This window comes from Orbicella franksi, unplaced genomic scaffold (genome assembly GCF_964199315.1).
Source record: "Orbicella franksi unplaced genomic scaffold, jaOrbFran1.1 SCAFFOLD_84, whole genome shotgun sequence".
NCBI classification, from domain to species: domain Eukaryota; kingdom Metazoa; phylum Cnidaria; class Anthozoa; order Scleractinia; family Merulinidae; genus Orbicella; species Orbicella franksi.
In genome coordinates, this window is record NW_027670399.1 from 1 (window position 1) to 17627 (window position 17627).

The 17627-nt window shown below is 39.3% G+C and overlaps 2 protein-coding genes across 3 annotated transcripts; both read right to left on the bottom strand.

Annotated features, from left to right (window-relative positions):
• Positions 1-6: 6 nt before the first annotated feature.
• On the bottom strand, positions 7-6193 carry LOC145471364 (dnaJ homolog subfamily C member 13-like). Of its 2 annotated transcripts, XM_081454839.1 has the most exons (7): positions 5781-6193; positions 5347-5389; positions 5013-5108; positions 4371-4448; positions 4097-4168; positions 3562-3670; positions 2215-2993 (listed from the first exon to the last, which is right to left on the bottom strand). In XM_081454839.1, exons 1-6 carry the CDS (start codon positions 5921-5923, stop codon positions 3566-3568), a joined length of 537 nt encoding a protein of 178 aa, XP_081310965.1. In that variant the 5' UTR covers positions 5924-6193; the 3' UTR covers positions 2215-2993; positions 3562-3565. The 2 variants fall into 2 exon arrangements, with proteins under 2 accessions (XP_081310964.1, XP_081310965.1); XM_081454838.1 differs by lacking the exons at positions 4371-4448; positions 5013-5108; positions 5347-5389; positions 5781-6193 and adding exons at positions 7-1705; positions 2054-2194 and having other exon boundaries at positions 2850-2993; positions 4097-4364.
• Positions 6194-7208: 1015 nt separating this feature from the next.
• LOC145471368 (uncharacterized) lies at positions 7209-14872 on the bottom strand. The gene is made up of 7 exons (XM_081454846.1): positions 14676-14872; positions 14141-14249; positions 13429-13572; positions 12611-12773; positions 8656-8775; positions 7844-7935; positions 7209-7493 (listed from the first exon to the last, which is right to left on the bottom strand). Exons 2-7 carry the CDS (start codon positions 14207-14209, stop codon positions 7209-7211), a joined length of 873 nt encoding a protein of 290 aa, XP_081310972.1. The 5' UTR covers positions 14210-14249; positions 14676-14872.
• Positions 14873-17627: the final 2755 nt, after the last annotated feature.

Here is a 17627-nt window from a genome sequence, read left to right on the forward strand (position 1 = left end):
AATATTTTTTCTGTTCTTTGCACCAGTGACATAATTCTGCTGATTGATTGTTAACGGGAAGTACTACGTTTGCGTAAAAAAAAAAAGAAAGAAAATGCCTCTCTCATAACGTTTAGATACCTTTCACAATACATTTTGAACTTTAAACCCTAAAAATCAGAAACTACCACAAGGCCACAATTGAAATGTGGAAGGCTAGGCAGCCAATATCGTTTAAGATCTACGTCCTCTGACGTTAATTTTTTTGTTTTCTATTACCTAACATAATTTTCTCGGTACTCTGAAATTGGTGGAAGAAAAAATGAATTGCAGCTAAATGCGTTTTTTTTTTCTCTAACAACAGGGGTAAACTCAACCTAGCATGCAATCAGCGTTAAATGAGCATTCTGAATCGTTCAGCTTACTCGCGAAAGTAAAATGTTTAAGAAGTAACATTTGGCCAACGCCTTTACAATGTACGATACAAGCACGAGGCGAACTTCGAGACAATTCCAAAGATTATATAAATCGGAATCGCAATCAAAACGTTCTTGAATGTTTCCACAAGGCTATGCAAAAAGAACAGGGTCATTTCTACTTAAGCGACGAAAGCTGGTTGCGATATTCTAGAGCATCTTTTCATTCTAAATCAACTCTCTAACCATGACAAATACTTTCCACTACCTTCATTAAAAATTGCCTTAAATATGACCTGATCAAAATTGTTCGATATTTTGCTGTACTGTTTCAATACAAATAACAGAAAAAGACACCATATTTTACCATCAACTTGGCAACTAAATTTCAATTTAACAGCGCGGCTATCAGCAAGAGTGATAACCTTCTGCAGAAATACTTTGTTCATTGACGAACAATTCATCGCTGTCTCTTTTAAAAGGCTGTGTTGAAACAAGCGTGACGTAATTGTAGGGGACTGAAGATCAGCGAAAGTACAATATTCTTAGTTCTATTTGTCACGCAGCATGCGTCACGTTCTTGTCACGCCACGCTATAAAAAGCTATTTTAACATATGTTTCAAGTGCGACCAGTCACAACCCCATTAACCTTGAAGCCTCACTAATGATAAGATAGAATTTCTCCTTAACATATCAATAAATAACCAATCATAAAGGGCCGAAAGAATCAAGGAATGGATAATCCATTCCGATATTCAAACAAACTCTCCCAAGTAGTTCCATAATGAACATGCAAATTCAACTGAGTAAGGAGAACTTGAGTGCCGACAGCAGGGCTTAAAGGACTGACACATCTTCATTCTCACAACTTCTCTTATAAGAAATTACGGAGAATTTACAAGTTGAAACTAGGGCTTTAAGAGCTAATCTCAATTCTCTTATGTACTACCATGATAAATAGATGGATTCTATTTAAAAAAATTCTATGTTGACTTGAAACTGCAGAAAATGGTCGAGCAGTGCAAAACAACTCATATCACATTCGAATCAACACAGCCTGACAAGATATTTCTTAGCGCTATCATGTACCACACAGAGATCAACTGTTGTTCTCAACTGGGTGATCTGTTTCCACCGGAGGGGGCACGCTGGACATGGTGCTCGGATTGCCAGCGCCCATTGTCAGGTAACCGGCCACACCAGTCCCGCCTGTCAGGTAACCAGCGGCGGGTTTCTCCGAGATAAACAGGTCGTGTTTCTGGTCTCTGTACGAGGCCCACACAGAAGAGGCCTCTAGAATCTTGTTTATCTGTAACAAAGATATATTGAGACACAAACTTAATCAACCCGATTATGTAGAAAATTCCAACTTAAATCGATGATTTCTACCATTTTTACAGCCAGTAAAGTGTTGAATTTGCCAATCTGCAGCGGTAAAATAATTCGGTTTTCAAGCTGAGCTACATTACAACCTCGCTGTTCAGGCGCCTTGTTTGGCAGGAATTTATTTTTAGCCCAAACAAAGCCCAGTTTTTTACACAAGCTCCATAAATGTTGGTGTCCGGTTAGAGACGGAATCAGATTTGAGAATTGTCCGGAGTTTAATGTTATGATCCGCTTTCTATTCAATAATGAGATGTCACTGTGTTTTCTTTACCTCCTCGCCGTGTGTGAGATCTCTTATCATCGCCTTCAGAGCCTTGACTATTTGTGCTTTGGTTGCGGCGGGGTTTTCCACAGTTTTTAGAGCTCCGTTTAGGAGGTTCAGAAGGTACTGAACTAATTCGAACGAAAGAGCCTAAAGAGATGAAAGGAAGGAAGTTAAGATCTCTTGAATAGTCACACAAAAGGGTGATGTAAACAAATCTTCTAATAATACACAGTATATCATAAACGTACAGCTCAATAGCTTTCATTTCGGTGGTGGCACAGTAAGGCTTCGCCCACAAACTCAAAAGTTAGAAGAGCTTCGTGCGGTATGATAAACAGTATCAGATAAAAGTATCACTCAATAGCTTTCAGTTGAATGGTCCCACACTAGGGTTTCATCCTTGTACAGCATAATAAACAGTACCAGAGGAAAGTACTGCTCATTTCATTTGAATGGTCACACACCAGGGTTTCACCCACAGACTTAAAAGTTAGAACCACCTTGTACAGCATAATACACAGTGCCAGATGAAAGTACTGCTCAATAGCTTTCATTTGAATGGTCACACGCTAGGGTTTCATCCAGAAACTTTAAAGTTAGTACCACCTTGTACAGCATAGTAAACAGCACCACATGAAAGTACTGCTCAATAACTTTCATTTAATGCCCACACTAGGGTTTCATCCAAAAACTTAAAAGTCAAAACCACATACACAGCACAAACGGAAAGAGGATTAATCATCAAACATGTTAGTCTCGAGGTTTACTACACAATTCAAGGTAAATATCACTTCTTATTTACCTGTGCTACAAGCTCTGTGTGATTCTTGTCAAACATTCTGTGAAGTGCTTCACATGCCACACCCACGACATCTGGCCTCGCTTCCATTCCCTTGATCATGTGACTGATACAGTCGCTGACCTGCGCCATGCTTCGAACACAGATCTGAAAAGGGCCGTTTCCGAGCGAGAGAAATCATACAACGAATAAATCAAAATCTTAGTTCCACTATATAAGAAATGCAAAAATGTAATTTAAATGGCTTTCTTATTTTTCCACAGATGACATCCCCTTTTTAAAAATTAATCGCTCTTTCAATAATCTGATTTGACTATTTAATACAACATAGCTTTTTCAAGGTAAACTTTTTTCAGAATACTGACAATATTTCTCTCTTGAAAAGGGCCAAATTACGCTTTTTCAAGTGACGCGGACACAAACAACCTTGACTCGACGCATCGAAAAAATTTACACTACATTTTCTACGTTCGTGGTTCGTGATATATATGAATCTTTTAGTCTTACATATCCATTTACAAATAAAGCTGCGTTTTAAATTTCTCCGGCAATGTGGATGGGGCCTTAGTTTATTTCTACATGGGTGAAATGTGACGTTCCCTGCATGCAATTATGTACATCGCAAAAAAGCGACGTTGTTTTAAAATATCGTTGCATAACTAAATTTCCTTTGTGAGGTCTGGATTAAACTCCATCCCCTAATGGTGTGTCTTACCTCGTTAGCCGAGAGCAAGTGAACCACTTGCACAGCGGATTTCACGACTGCATTGTTTGTAGAACCCATGCTCTTTTACTAAATTTGGAATGTGGCCTAGGCCTGGGACCTGGGAATAGAGCACAGATACTCTTAACATTCGCTTTATGCCGCAATGTGAACACAAACGTTCTGCTAACTGGTGACCAATTCCTTAATTCTCACGTCTGTATACTCAATTAAGTGGTGATTACATCTGGAGAAAATAAAAGTTGATCTAGCCAAGACTACCGTTTCAAACCTCTAGCCCTGCCCGAGATCGTGTTATTTCTGAGAAGTCACTTAACGTTTTTCTTGAGTTGCCATCCAGGAGACTAGGCAAGAGCAAGCAGACATGTTCCCCACCCCAGCTCCGTACACTGAGCAGTTTTGTTCACGATATTTCAACATGGCGCATGCTTGCTTGAGGGTTGAATCGGAAAAAAATAAGTTGTTTAGAATGTGGTTATAGACGAAAATTCCCAATACCACTTCTAATTCGTCGTTTTCCACGTACCTGGTCTGCTAGCTGCGGTTGTGCCGTAAAAAGACAGAGTGTGGCCTGGGTGACAGTCTCGAGAGTCTCGCCCTGAAACGGGTTTGAGAAAAGTAGCAAGAAAGTAGAAAACGGAAATGACAATATAAAACACACGTACTAAACAGGTAAAACAGGTAAAGCAGCAGCCTGGTCTGAGAGGTTTCAGAAAAGTACCAAAAAGTGGAAAACGAAAATGACAGTATAACAAACAAGTATCAAAACGTAAACCCCTTAAAAATAAAACAAAACTTACATCAGAGGAGGATTTTGTTAGCAGTTCAACAAACTTCTGTAGCAAAGCTATAAGGAACTCCTTCGGCTTCCGAAGAACCTGAGAAGACAAAATAAAAAGAACCCACTTTCAAAGCTATACTATTGAGTTTTGTTTTACTGTAGCTTTACTGAGCTATATAATGACTTCAAAGTCAATGGTTTATTGACCTTGGCCAGAATCTTCCGTTCTAGTCCACTCGGATGCAAAATCTGCACTGACCACGATTTCTATCAAGCATTTTTTCCCCACATTTTCCTCCAAGTTACGGCTAGCTATTTGTACGTTTTGCCACCGTAATAACTGGTGTTGCAAATTTCGTTCATGCGACCTTTCCCCCTCTTTTCTCAAATTGCTTTTTCTCCCTCGCCATCAGTTACGAGCTTTCTAGCGCTTGGCACTGGTTATATGTTTTCCCGCGCTTAACCCTGATTACGTGTTTTCCCGCTCTTTTGACGAGTTATGTTTTTTTTTGTTTGCTTTGAGTTCTGATTGGCTTAATGGGTTCGGCTCTGAGAAAACCTTAGCCTCACTTTTGCAACAACTATAACAAAACCAACGCCGTTTAAAGAAACTTTTTTTTTTTCTTTGTTGTTTTTTTCTTTTTCTTTTTTAAGAACATACCCAAGCTGGCTGCTGAATAAAGAGCCGAAGATAAATTCCACCAATTGTTATTTCCCCAGCAGCTTCGTCAAACATAACTTCAAAGTCTTCAGGAAGCTGAAAACAAAAACACAACACGTTTCACATCAATTTCTCAATAACAAAGGCTGTTTGTTTTCCAAATTCTCTTAGAGTACAAATATCATTAAATGCACTCTTTGCCAGACGAATTTCTCCACCTGTTTTTAAGTACACATCTCTTTTTCTACAAACCTCCTTCAAAGTATTTAAATTTCATCTGCCTACTAAATATTTTCACAAAAGAGGACAGGGAAGTCACGAAATAATGTCTTACCTTCCATTGAATGTCTGGGCTGTCTTTCTGCACCTGGTAATGCCTATAACGACAGGAAAAAGAAACGCGATCAGCACATTTTCCTGTGTAACAGCAGCTTCTTGGCCTACTCACGTAACGCAATCTTTACTGCTAGTCAGGACGTAATTCTAAACGTAATGACATGTTGAGGGGAAGATGGCGGTTCAAAATGGTGTCTGTACAAGAGATGCACATCTAAGACCGGAGACAACTAGTTTCGTCATGATCATCTTCGCTTAAGACGGCACTGGCCGCAGGTTTACATAACGAAATATTAACAGGAACAATTATTCGACTTTTTAAGGGCATTAACCAACTGATTTTAATCAGTATATCAGACACGAAAGACTGTGTTTGACCACATTTCCAAACACTAAGAATCATGGAACATGGACTAGCATTAATAAACTCACTTGTCTTTAAGCTGTTTCACCACTGTGCAGATTTTTTCTCTGGCTTCAGTGTTCCATATCCGTTCAGGATTCTCCTGGTTTGCTATACCGAAAAAAACAAACAAACAAATCAAAAACAGATCCGGTATAGACACCACATACATAACCTATTAGCCACACACATGATTGCCACAGACATAACTTTTCAAAATCCCCGAGTTTTCCCTGATAAAAATAATATTTCCCTGAGCAAATAAATACAAAATGTCACAGACAGAAGAGTTTCTAGCCTCCCCTAACAGCCTTCCTTTCCACCCATTCATCGAGACTGGCAAGTTTTCAAAACAATTTCTTGATTGAGGAGAAACATCGTTGAGATCACACTGAATATTTCTTCCAGCCTTCAATGGTATTAAATCAGCAGAGTCATGTTAAAATTCTTTCAAATATCCCCGACTTTTCTTCAAAATGTCAATTCTCCCTGACTCAAAATAAAATTCCCTTACTTCTTCTTGACCTTGAATAATTTTTTCCCCTGGCCATCTCCTGAGCTGTGGCAACCCTGACACATGTTTTAGTTCGTCAAGTAATCTTTCCAAAACAAAATAGCGTCCAATTGGGTCCAATGAGCTTATCTGACATCATCTTGGAAAACAGCTCGGCTGATCTCTCGCGGACCACTGGGTTTGTGCCATTTGCATAAAGGTCCAGAAGATAGATCAGACCGCCTGAAAAATACACCAGGTTAGAATCTGTCTCGGGTCCAAGAAATCGAAGAAGCGACGAGCAGGGTTACGATTAGCCTCCAAACAGTCACTCTACTGAATTTTTGCGCAAAGCTGTTTCTTCAGCATAAAGAGGATAAGAGACGGTATTGCCACACCCATCCCACCCCAACCTATCACTCCCTTTGATGGGATATCGGCATTTTGACAAGTTGCCCTAACTGGTTTATACTTCTAGGTTAGGAGCAAAGAGCCTTGTCCAAGCGCACAATACTACGACTCTAAGCAGAGTCTAACCACTCGCTCTGAAGTCTAACATAGCAGACCACTGCGCCACCACCACCCCCTCCCTCTTGCCTTAAATAAAATTCGTGACGTAAGTAATATGCTAATCCCCGTCAACATTGACGTTTTAGTTTGTGGTATTTACCTTTATGCATCGTTTCCTTGACGATTTTAGTGTTGGAACAAAGTGCGTGCATTGTATCAACTGCCAACAGACGATCTGTCATGAAAAACAATACCACATAGGTTATGAATGAGAACTATTTTTGCACTTTTCTGGGAAGGAAACAAGCACATGATTTGAAACTTTCTCTTAACATGCCAGAGCCGAGTTGTTCGAAAGCCGGTTAACGCTAACCCAGGATTACAAGTTAATGGAAGTATCAATTTTTCCTGTATACAAATGTTTTTCACTTCTTATGTTTTCTGTAGTTTGAGATTACTCATGCTCAAAACTGAAGGACAGACAAGATAACCAAAAAACCTCATCGAAAAAATACAAAACTGAAGGCAGGCAGGCAACAGCATAATCAAAATCTCTCGGGTTAGAGTGGAAAAGACGTAACAGAGACGCAAAAACGGATCCTGTGGTGGGGAGGGTAAGGGGTACTGTAGACGACCCACCTGATGGAAGCGTGTGTAATGTTAGGAACAAAAAGCCGAGGATGTCAGAGTCAGCTATACTCGTTACACAGTTCTTGTTTGCTGTCGTGCTTGAGATGACCTGCAATACAGTGATAAGAGTCATTTCCCCTTACATTATCAATACACTGTTAAGAAGACAAGTGATGAGAATAAAGAAATTGAACACCCAAAGAAAAACTGTGTTGATGTTTAGTAACATAAGAAATGAATGAGAACCAGCGAGAGGAACTGATCGTGACACATTAAAGATTCTCCGTACTAGTACTATAGACTAAGAAATTTATTTTTACGCTGACAAGGGTTGATACACCACAAACCTCTCCCAACTAAAACTATAAGGAGTGTACAAAGACAATTGGGGAGAAAATTTATGTTGAGATTGAACTTTAAGAGGTTAATCCAGACATTGTTCAAAGCACTTCGTCTTACCTCAAGAGCAAACTTCTGAAGTTTTGTTGCTTTAGTCATCCTTAGTAAGGAGAAAATCAGCTTAAAATGTCCTATACACTGAGCTTCAGTGCCTGTCAACAGAGAGACAAGTCACAGAAATTAGATTTTCATGACGTAAAATGGGTTAATTACCAGGGAGATAACGACAATGGCTATTTTAAAGGAGCTCAGTCACGGTTTGCGCATATTGAAAAGATTAGCGTCAATTTTTCAAATTCGTCATTTGTAATCCGTGTTAATCTTCTCCATCCTTAGCCATCCTTGTTCCGTTATGGTTTATCATTATCTCTTTGGTGTTTTTCTTTCTTACAAAACTGTTATTTTCAGGTTTCCTACCATTCAAAGGTAATTTCGTATGTGGCCAAAATAACTCAAAATACCATGACTGAGCCCCTTTAACAGGGGCATCAGTTCACAGCAATAAATGACTGAAATAAATGAATTCAAGGTAGACACATCTGTCATATCGAATCGGAGACATGAAGGAATTTGTGAAAACGCAAGTTCATTGTCCCAGTCATCTGAAAATAGCAACGCACGATACATATTAAGCAAGCGGAAAAAGGAAAGGTTTGTTGAGGTTGAGGTTTTGGGGAAGGTCAGTTTCATGAGGAAAGTTGAGTTTTGTGATCTGATGAGTATCATCCATATTTTGCTGCTATTGCTCTGACACTCGCCACAATGCATTAAACAGGCAAAACAACTACAAACACACTTTTGGCCTGTCACACAATCGTCTCCCAAGCAACACACGGCGTGACACGTCAACGTAACGCTTGCGCAGTTTATACCTGAGTTGTTTTTGATGACGTTTCTAAGCGCTTCCAGAGCCATGACGCTAGCATCCAGTCTTTTCTGGTTTTTCTTCAAGTCAATCAGTTGTGAAATTGACATTTGAATATCCTGTTTTCCTAGAAACAAGACTAGTGATACTACACTGAATTCATCAATCCAAATTCCCTGATTTTAACTGTAACTGAACTACCCCGGCTTCAACTTGTTCAGAAACTACGCTGTCTTTTCAAAACTTCAACATCAACCCAGCACACAATAGCAAACACAAATCCTAAGAGAAGTTTTAAAACGACACTTCCCTCTTGACTTGACATAAAACAACAGCTCACCCTTAATTTGACTTTAACAAGACAGTTCACCCTTAATTTGGTTTTCTTTTATTTGATGAACATCAACTTCCTCACATGAGCATCTTCCAGGTTCAAATATGATCACACAAGTGAGCAAGAGTTCAGCATGAGGACATACATTGGATAATTAACCAAATAGCAGGTTGAAATCCTCATCAGCTATTAGAGTGCTCAATAGTTTAACTAGAGACACATCAGACTTAATGACAAAGATATAGAAATCATATATGATGCTCATTTCGAAACGAAACATAGAGAAGTGCAACTGAGCTTAGTGAGCATTATATGGAGCCTGAAGGACCAGAACGTTGAGTACAACATTAAATGGCCTAAGATGAAGGAGAGCAGATCTTATTCAAACACTATAAAGAAATGTAATTTGAGTTTGTAGGAGAAATATTTCATTTTATGTAAACCCAAAGTGTCAACCCTAAACAACAGAAATGAGGCAATATCTTGCTGTAGACATTCTAGGAATTTTTTGCTGAAAAATATCATCACCTTATTAGCCATAGCATCTCACTTGATGCGCCACGTACCACCCTTTTTACATATTGTTCTGTTTTTTTTTTCAAATATCTTTCCCTGTAACCATTTTTTCTAGCAGTTGCCTGATGATTGCTTCTGAAGAAGCATGAAACCCTGAGTAGCAAGTAAATGTCTTAGACCAACTAATCCAGCTTTATACTTCCATTATTGGATAATTAACGTATTTTCAATGGGTTTATACAGAATATTATCTGTTGACTTCAACATAATCACATGAACCATATTGATACAGCTACATGTCGATACAATATGTAACAAAGAAAATCATTGAGAAATATGGAACCAGTAAATCAGAGCGATGAACAGAAATCCAGTAAGGAACAGAGAACAAAGAAATAGTTACTGTCCCTAATATTTTTGCTAATTTAGAACATCCAAGTCATGACATTGCTTTATGCTAAATCCACATCCGAGCCTATGAAACACCAGAGGCTATTAATCCATTTTCAATTTTGCAAGACATGATGCTTAATTAGCCAAAAAAAAAAAAAATAGGAAAAATAGGTTTCATTTTTAAAAATAGGAGAAAATAGGAATTCATCTGCTCAAAAAAGTAGGAAAAAATATGAGCTGGACACCTTGAAGGTGCCAGAGCTGAGCATGATGGCTATGATTGCTGGAGCCATAGCAAAGATTTCATTCCATTGTCAGTTACGACTGAACTGGAAAACATGGTTAATGTGTTTCACGCATGACACATATGACAAGTTAAAAAATAATAATAAGGCGTAAAATGAATGTACTATCATTTACAAATTATAAAAACAAAGCGTATTACTTTATTGATGTAGTCCTTTGCCGAAAGACAAATTTAAGAGATATTTGGCAAATACTGAAGTCTTGGTCCCTTAAAAATGCTAGATCAACAGCACTGTTCACAATTTTGGACAAAAACTTGTCTTGAATTTTACACCTGCAACAACAACATGGTTATTAATATGGGCAGGCTTTTAGCAAGATGGGTGTCCAGGCATCCTGTGGATGGCCTCTTATTAAAGAAAATCGCTTTATTTTTCACATGTTGCCTTATAGATTGTTCATTTGAGCAGGCCCTATAGCACTTTTGGGACACCCACTTTTTAAATCTTGACGAAAAGCCTGAATGTGGGTAATATCGAGGTACAGTGTACATGTACCGTTCAAAGTTTATGTTCTTTAAACTATGCATAAATTAAAACTTAGACTGGTTTATTTGAAAGAGCTTTTAAGCTCTCCTTTAAAAATGTTGAGTACTTTCCTTGATTCGTGATTGAAAACTTCTTTCAATTGAACGAAGAAAAGGTTTGCTGTTACATGTATGCCATCCTTTCTAAGTAAGTTGTTACCAGTAGTTCAAACACTTCAGCGTGACATAAAGGGACAGGTCTGTAAGGGCGTCTAGTATTTTCCACGGTCATTTCTAGGAAAAATATATCTCACAACCTTGATCTTTACCATGAACAGCTGTGGCTAAATTTTGTTACAGTGCCTAAGAGATCAAAATAAATGACTCGCGTCTTGTTATTTGTGGATATGGAACTCCCAACAGCTGTGGGGCCCAAAGCGTAAAACCACAAAACACCAAAATTCTAGGGGGTGGGTGGAGTACCGTGAAGCCCCTTCAAAACAGAAAATCCTGGGGGTGAGGGGTCTATCTGGAAAAAAACCCTCTAAGGAGGGGGGGTGGAGGATGGTTATATTCTGGAACCACACATTTTACCCCTCCTGGTCTGCAGTCTGCAGTCTTCATTTTACACTGACTGGTAATTTTCAAATGTTTTTTTACACATGTATACCTTGACAGTGGAGAGACTGATTATTCATGCTAATTACTTCATGAAAATCATTAATAAACATACCTGCTCTATGGTGCCAGATATTCAGTTGTCGTCCTGTACTACCATTCATTTACTCCTTATCTTATCTTTATCTGGTGATGTTCTGCTCTTCATCTGATCCAATCTTGGCTTGTAGTTTTGTTTAACTTCGTTCAGCCAAGTTATCTCGCTTGATGTCCTCTCTGTGTCCAGTCTTTCCACGTACAAGCCTTCAACATTTCGGTTATTTCTCAACGAGAGGTTTACATTTTCTTGTGTGTAACAGCCCCGGGAAAAAGCCTGTTTAGTTTACTAGAGTATTACACTCAAAAAAGTTTGTTCCCTCTTGCACGTGTCTTCCGCCATCTTTGTTATCTCGACCCCACACTCACTCGGCCATAATGTCGTGTTTGTGTCACGTGATATTTTCGCCCCTAGTCTTAGCCTACAGGGGTTTGGCCACGGGGAAACTCGCTTTGGAGACGATTTGATTGGCTCAAGAGAGGATCAAGATTCACAGAGGACGTTTGAACAAGAAAAAGACCAAGTTACCGCTGCACAAAACACATTGGTTTTGAGTACAGTTCATGCTTTGGCAAGACGTCAAAACCATCTTCTCCGAAGCACGTACTTGCAAGGTTTGCTTGAAGTAAATTCTTGTCGCAGGTGTTGGTGTTTCATAACGACACTGAACGGAAGGACCAGTCAGAACTTGTTTCCAGTGGCTGAGAGCTAAGTAAAACTTCTCCGCTAGTTGAATTCTTGAACGTGATGGAATACTATCAAGCAAGAAAGACCGTGCTTGACCACATTTCAAAACACCAAGGAGAGAGTTGAAAATACTACGCGTGGCGGAGTATTTTTGACGAACTTCGAGCCAGCTCTTAAACAATCAGTTTCCACAGGTGACAACAAACTGAAAGCTCTCTGGTTTTAAGGAATGCAGTACAATGTAACTTAGACTATCCTCGATCGGGGAACCTCTTGTTAAACGGAAGGGTGATGTAAGCAGTTCCGTAGACTAGTCAGTATGAGGCAAACCAAGGCACTTGCCTCAGTCATTTTTTTTTCTCGTTTTTGTTGTTTCTCTGTTGAAAGGGGAAATTGAAACACTGGTAAATGCCAAGGAAAAGAATTAAACCATGGACTTTGCCTCAGTCATAATTTTTTGTTTTGGCTACGGCCCTGGTGAGGCAAACCCAAGGAACGCACAGAAAAGACAAGGAGGCACAGCAGAAAAACGCTAAACGGAATACCTAAAGGAAAAGAAGACGAACTGTATAAATGGAACACAAAACGAAACACAAAACGAAACACAGCCTTGACTATTGGTGCTTTGGTTGCGGCGGGGTTTTCCACAGTTTTTAGAGCTCCGTTTAGGAGGTTCAGAAGGTACTGAACTAATTCGAACGAAAGAGCCTAAAGAGATAAAAGGAAGGAAGTTAAGATCTCTTGAATAGTCACACAAAAGGGTGATGTAAACAAATCTTCTAATAATACACAGTATATCATAAACGTACAGCTCAATAGCTTTCATTTCGGTGGTGGCACAGTAAGGCTTCGCCCACAAACTCAAAAGTTAGAAGAGCTTCGTGCGGTATGATAAACAGTATCAGATAAAAGTATCACTCAATAGCTTTCAGTTGAATGGTCCCACACTAGGGTTTCATCCTTGTACAGCATAATAAACAGTACCAGAGGAAAGTACTGCTCATTTCATTTGAATGGTCACACACCAGGGTTTCACCCACAGACTTAAAAGTTAGAACCACCTTGTACAGCATAATACACAGTGCCAGATGAAAGTACTGCTCAATAGCTTTCATTTGAATGGTCACACGCTAGGGTTTCATCCAGAAACTTTAAAGTTAGTACCACCTTGTACAGCATAGTAAACAGCACCACATGAAAGTACTGCTCAATAACTTTCATTTAATGCCCACACTAGGGTTTCATCCAAAAACTTAAAAGTCAAAACCACATACACAGCACAAACGGAAAGAGGATTAATCATCAAACATGTTAGTCTCGAGGTTTACTACACAATTCAAGGTAAATATCACTTCTTATTTACCTGTGCTACAAGCTCTGTGTGATTCTTGTCAAACATTCTGTGAAGTGCTTCACATGCCACACCCACGACATCTGGCCTCGCTTCCATTCCCTTGATCATGTGACTGATACAGTCGCTGACCTGCGCCATGCTTCGAACACAGATCTGAAAAGGGCCGTTTCCGAGCGAGAGAAATCATACAACGAATAAATCAAAATCTTAGTTCCACTATATAAGAAATGCAAAAATGTAATTTAAATGGCTTTCTTATTTTTCCACAGATGACATCCCCTTTTTAAAAATTAATCGCTCTTTCAATAATCTGATTTGACTATTTAATACAACATAACTTTTTCAAGGTAAACTTTTTTCAGAATACTGACAATATTTCTCTCTTGAAAAGGGCCAAATTACGCTTTTTCAAGTGACGCGGACACAAACAACCTTGACTCGACGCATCGAAAAAATTTACACTACATTTTCTACGTTCGTGGTTCGTGATATATATGAATCTTTTAGTCTTACATATCCATTTACAAATAAAGCTGCGTTTTAAATTTCTCCGGCAATGTGGATGGGGCCTTAGTTTATTTCTACATGGGTGAAATGTGACGTTCCCTGCATGCAATTATGTACATCGCAAAAAAGCGACGTTGTTTTAAAATATCGTTGCATAACTAAATTTCCTTTGTGAGGTCTGGATTAAACTCCATCCCCTAATGGTGTGTCTTACCTCGTTAGCCGAGAGCAAGTGAACCACTTGCACAGCGGATTTCACGACTGCATTGTTTGTAGAACCCATGCTCTTTTACTAAATTTGGAATGTGGCCTAGGCCTGGGACCTGGGAATAGAGCACAGATACTCTTAACATTCGCTTTATGCCGCAATGTGAACACAAACGTTCTGCTAACTGGTGACCAATTCCTTAATTCTCACGTCTGTATACTCAATTAAGTGGTGATTACATCTGGAGAAAATAAAAGTTGATCTAGCCAAGACTACCGTTTCAAACCTCTAGCCCTGCCCGAGATCGTGTTATTTCTGAGAAGTCACTTAACGTTTTTCTTGAGTTGCCATCCAGGAGACTAGGCAAGAGCAAGCAGACACGTTCCCCACCCCAGCCCCGTACACTGAGCAGTTTTGTTCACGATATTTCAACATGGCGCATGCTTGCTTGAGGGTTGAATCGGAAAAAAATAAGTTGTTTAGAATGTGGTTATAGACGAAAATTCCCAATACCACTTCTAATTCGTCGTTTTCCACGTACCTGGTCTGCTAGCTGCGGTTGTGCCGTAAAAAGACAGAGTGTGGCCTGGGTGACAGTCTCGAGAGTCTCGCCCTGAAACGGGTTTGAGAAAAGTAGCAAGAAAGTAGAAAACGGAAATGACAATATAAAACACACGTACTAAACAGGTAAAACAGGTAAAGCAGCAGCCTGGTCTGAGAGGTTTCAGAAAAGTACCAAAAAGTGGAAAATAATAATAATAATAATAATAATAATAATCAATATTTAAACAGGGTGACCCCTTCAGTCGCAGGACTGGTATCAACGGGGGCCCTGTATAACGTAAAATAAAAAGAGCATGTATAAATAATATATATCTATAAAAAAAAACTAACTACTTTAAAAGATACGCTGAAATGTTTAAAAAATTTAAAAGCTTAAAAAGGTAATAGCATTCTCATAAAAATTGGATATAGAATTGAAAATGTTCTAAAAAATAACCTAAGAAAAAAAATCGGAGATAGCCTTGAAACGTTCCTTAGGTGGCAAAATCTTTATGTTCGTTGGAAGGCTATTAAATGTGCATGCACCATGATAATAAAAAGACTTTTTAGCGACATCTAAATGAAATTTAGGAAGTATAATGTCAGTGATTGACGATCTAGTGCATCTGTTAAAAACATGTTGGTTGTCGCTCTGGCAGCGTAACAGGAAATAGTCTTTAAAGTATAGAGGAACTTCTCCGACCAAGCACTTGTTAACTAACAGTGCACAGTGCTTTTCCATGGTTTTTGTAAGAGAGGGCCAGCGTAGGTTCTCGAGTATTGTTTCCGTGGCTATGTCAGGTTTAAAACCGTATACGATTTTCGCAGCTCGTCGTTGCAGGCGTTCAAGAGTCTTTCTGTTAGTGCTTCCCAGAGGGCAAAAGCACGTATCACAATAGCTTAATATCGGTAGCACCGTGGACAAATAGATCTTATTTGCTGCTTCCGTGGTTAAACAACCTCGTAATCGTGACAGGAGGCCAAGTCTGCTAGCAACTTTTGACCTTAAATAGCTTATGTGATCGTTGAAAGATAAACACTCGTCTAGCAAGACTCCTAGGTACTTGAACGACTTTACTTGGTTGACTTCCTTTCCTTCCATGCAAAGCGGACTATGAGATTCAGATCTGACTAGCCTTTGCCGAGTTCCAAATAAAACATACTCAGTTTTCTTTAGGTTGAGGAAAAGACCGTTTGCTGTTAACCAGTTAGAGACGTTATTGAGATCAAGGCTTAAGTTCAGCTGTAGTTGGTCAATGTTTGAAGCAGCAGTAAAAATAACGGTGTCGTCGGCATATAACATAACACTAGACAGACCAACGGCCAAAGGAAGATCGTTTATGTAAAGAACAAACAAGAGAGGCCCTAACACGGAACCTTGAGGTACTCCGCTACTGATGTTGGCGGCAGAAGAAAGGTGATTTTCAATGGACACTCTCTGAGTCCTGTTAGTGAGATAGCTCTCAAACCACGAGAGAGGCTGGTCTTGAATTCCATATCTGTACAACTTGTTTAAAAGACCGTCATGAGGAACAGTATCGAAAGCCTTTTTCAGGTCAATAAACACTGCCCCCGTCAATAGCCCTTTGTCCATATGACCATGAATTTTATCTGTAAGGAAGGTAACAGCCAACTGAGTTGAATGATTTGCGCGAAACCCCGATTGATAAGGCGAGAGAAGAGAGTTTTCTGATAGGTAGCTATGTAGCTGATGGAAGACAGCTTTCTCCAGAATTTTCGACAAGATCGGTAAAATTGATATAGGCCTGTAATTGTCCAGATCATCTTTGTTTCCAGATTTGAACAAGGGTACAACCTTTGCTTGCTTCCATTCAGACGGGACTGCACCAGTTTCAATAGAAAGATTTATCAAATGTTTTACACAGTCAGCTATCACAACTGCGCTGTCCTTTAAAAGTCTAGCAGGTAGACCATCTAGACCTGTAGCTTTCTTGAGTTTTAGGCATTTAAGTTGCTTAAGCACAAACGGTTTACCCACTGCTGTGAACTCAAAATGATTCTTTGTAAACAGCTCCTCGGTTGTAGAATTAAAAACTGGTCTTGCATACCGGCATGATTCAAATAACTTGTTCACAACAGAAGTAAAGTAAGTGTTAAACAATTCTGAAATGCTTTGTTTATCAGTAACAATCTTGCCCTCTGCCTTGATACAGGTCGGAATAGATTTCTGTTTCGTGTCCGGCATTATTTTCTTCACAGACCTCCAGAAAGATTCAGAATCGCCGCTGTTCTCTTCAAGTAGTGATCTACTATAGCTTTCCTTAGCACGTTTAATCCTTGCACTGACTTTGTTTCGGAGTAATCGATATGCGGCCAAATCGGTGTCTAATTTTGATCTACGATATTTCTTGAGACTGGCATCCCGAGCTCTCATCATCTGTTTGATTTCCAGTGTAAGCCATGGACAATTACGTCCTCTAACTTTTTTGTCGATTAGTGGAGCATGTTTGTCACATTCAGCCGTAAAGTTGCATTTCCACAAAGACCAGGCTTCTTCGACGTTAGTCGAACTCAACACATCATCCCAGGGGATTTTCTTCAAATCACTGCAGAAATTAGTTGGATCGTATTTAGCATAATTCCTGCACTTTATCACACGAGGTTGTTCTTTGAAGTTATTTATCTTTCGAACTGAAATTAGCATATCATGATCACTCAGACAGGATTCAGCAACTACGGCTCGAGAAATGTTTCGTGGATTTGTGGTGGCAAACAGGTCAATAAGTGTAGCGGTGGTTGACGTAGACCGTGTTGGTTCATTAATCAACTGTGTTAAACCAAAGGTTTTAAAAATCTCTTTCAACTTTTTGGTTTCAGAGCTTGGTTTCTTAGGCAAATAATCACAGTTGAAGTCCCCGTTTACAATAATTTCTTTTCCCTCAGCCGCGGCAGAGTCCAGGCTGTTGTAAAAGCGAGCCAAATAATCTTC

What these genes read in the sequence shown, in the direction of transcription:
- LOC145471364 (XM_081454838.1), bottom strand. Translation starts at nt 3,630, where the DNA reads ATGGGTTCTACAAACAATGCAGTCGTGAAATCCGCTGTGCAAGTGGTT. An exon ending in ACTTGCTCTCGGCTAACGAG is followed by an intron (nt 2,994 to 3,561) that starts GTAAGACACACC and finishes GGCCCTTTTCAG; the next exon opens with ATCTGTGTTCGAAGCATGGC. An exon ending in ATCTCACACACGGCGAGGAG is followed by an intron (nt 1,706 to 2,053) that starts GTAAAGAAAACA and finishes TCTTTGTTACAG; the next exon opens with ATAAACAAGATTCTAGAGGC.
- LOC145471368 (XM_081454846.1), bottom strand. Translation starts at nt 14,209, where the DNA reads ATGGGTTCTACAAACAATGCAGTCGTGAAATCCGCTGTGCAAGTGGTT. An exon ending in TTCGTCTTCTTTTCCTTTAG is followed by an intron (nt 8,776 to 12,610) that starts GTATTCCGTTTA and finishes TCTTGTTTCTAG; the next exon opens with GAAAACAGGATATTCAAATG. An exon ending in CGTCATCAAAAACAACTCAG is followed by an intron (nt 7,936 to 8,655) that starts GTATAAACTGCG and finishes CTCTGTTGACAG; the next exon opens with GCACTGAAGCTCAGTGTATA.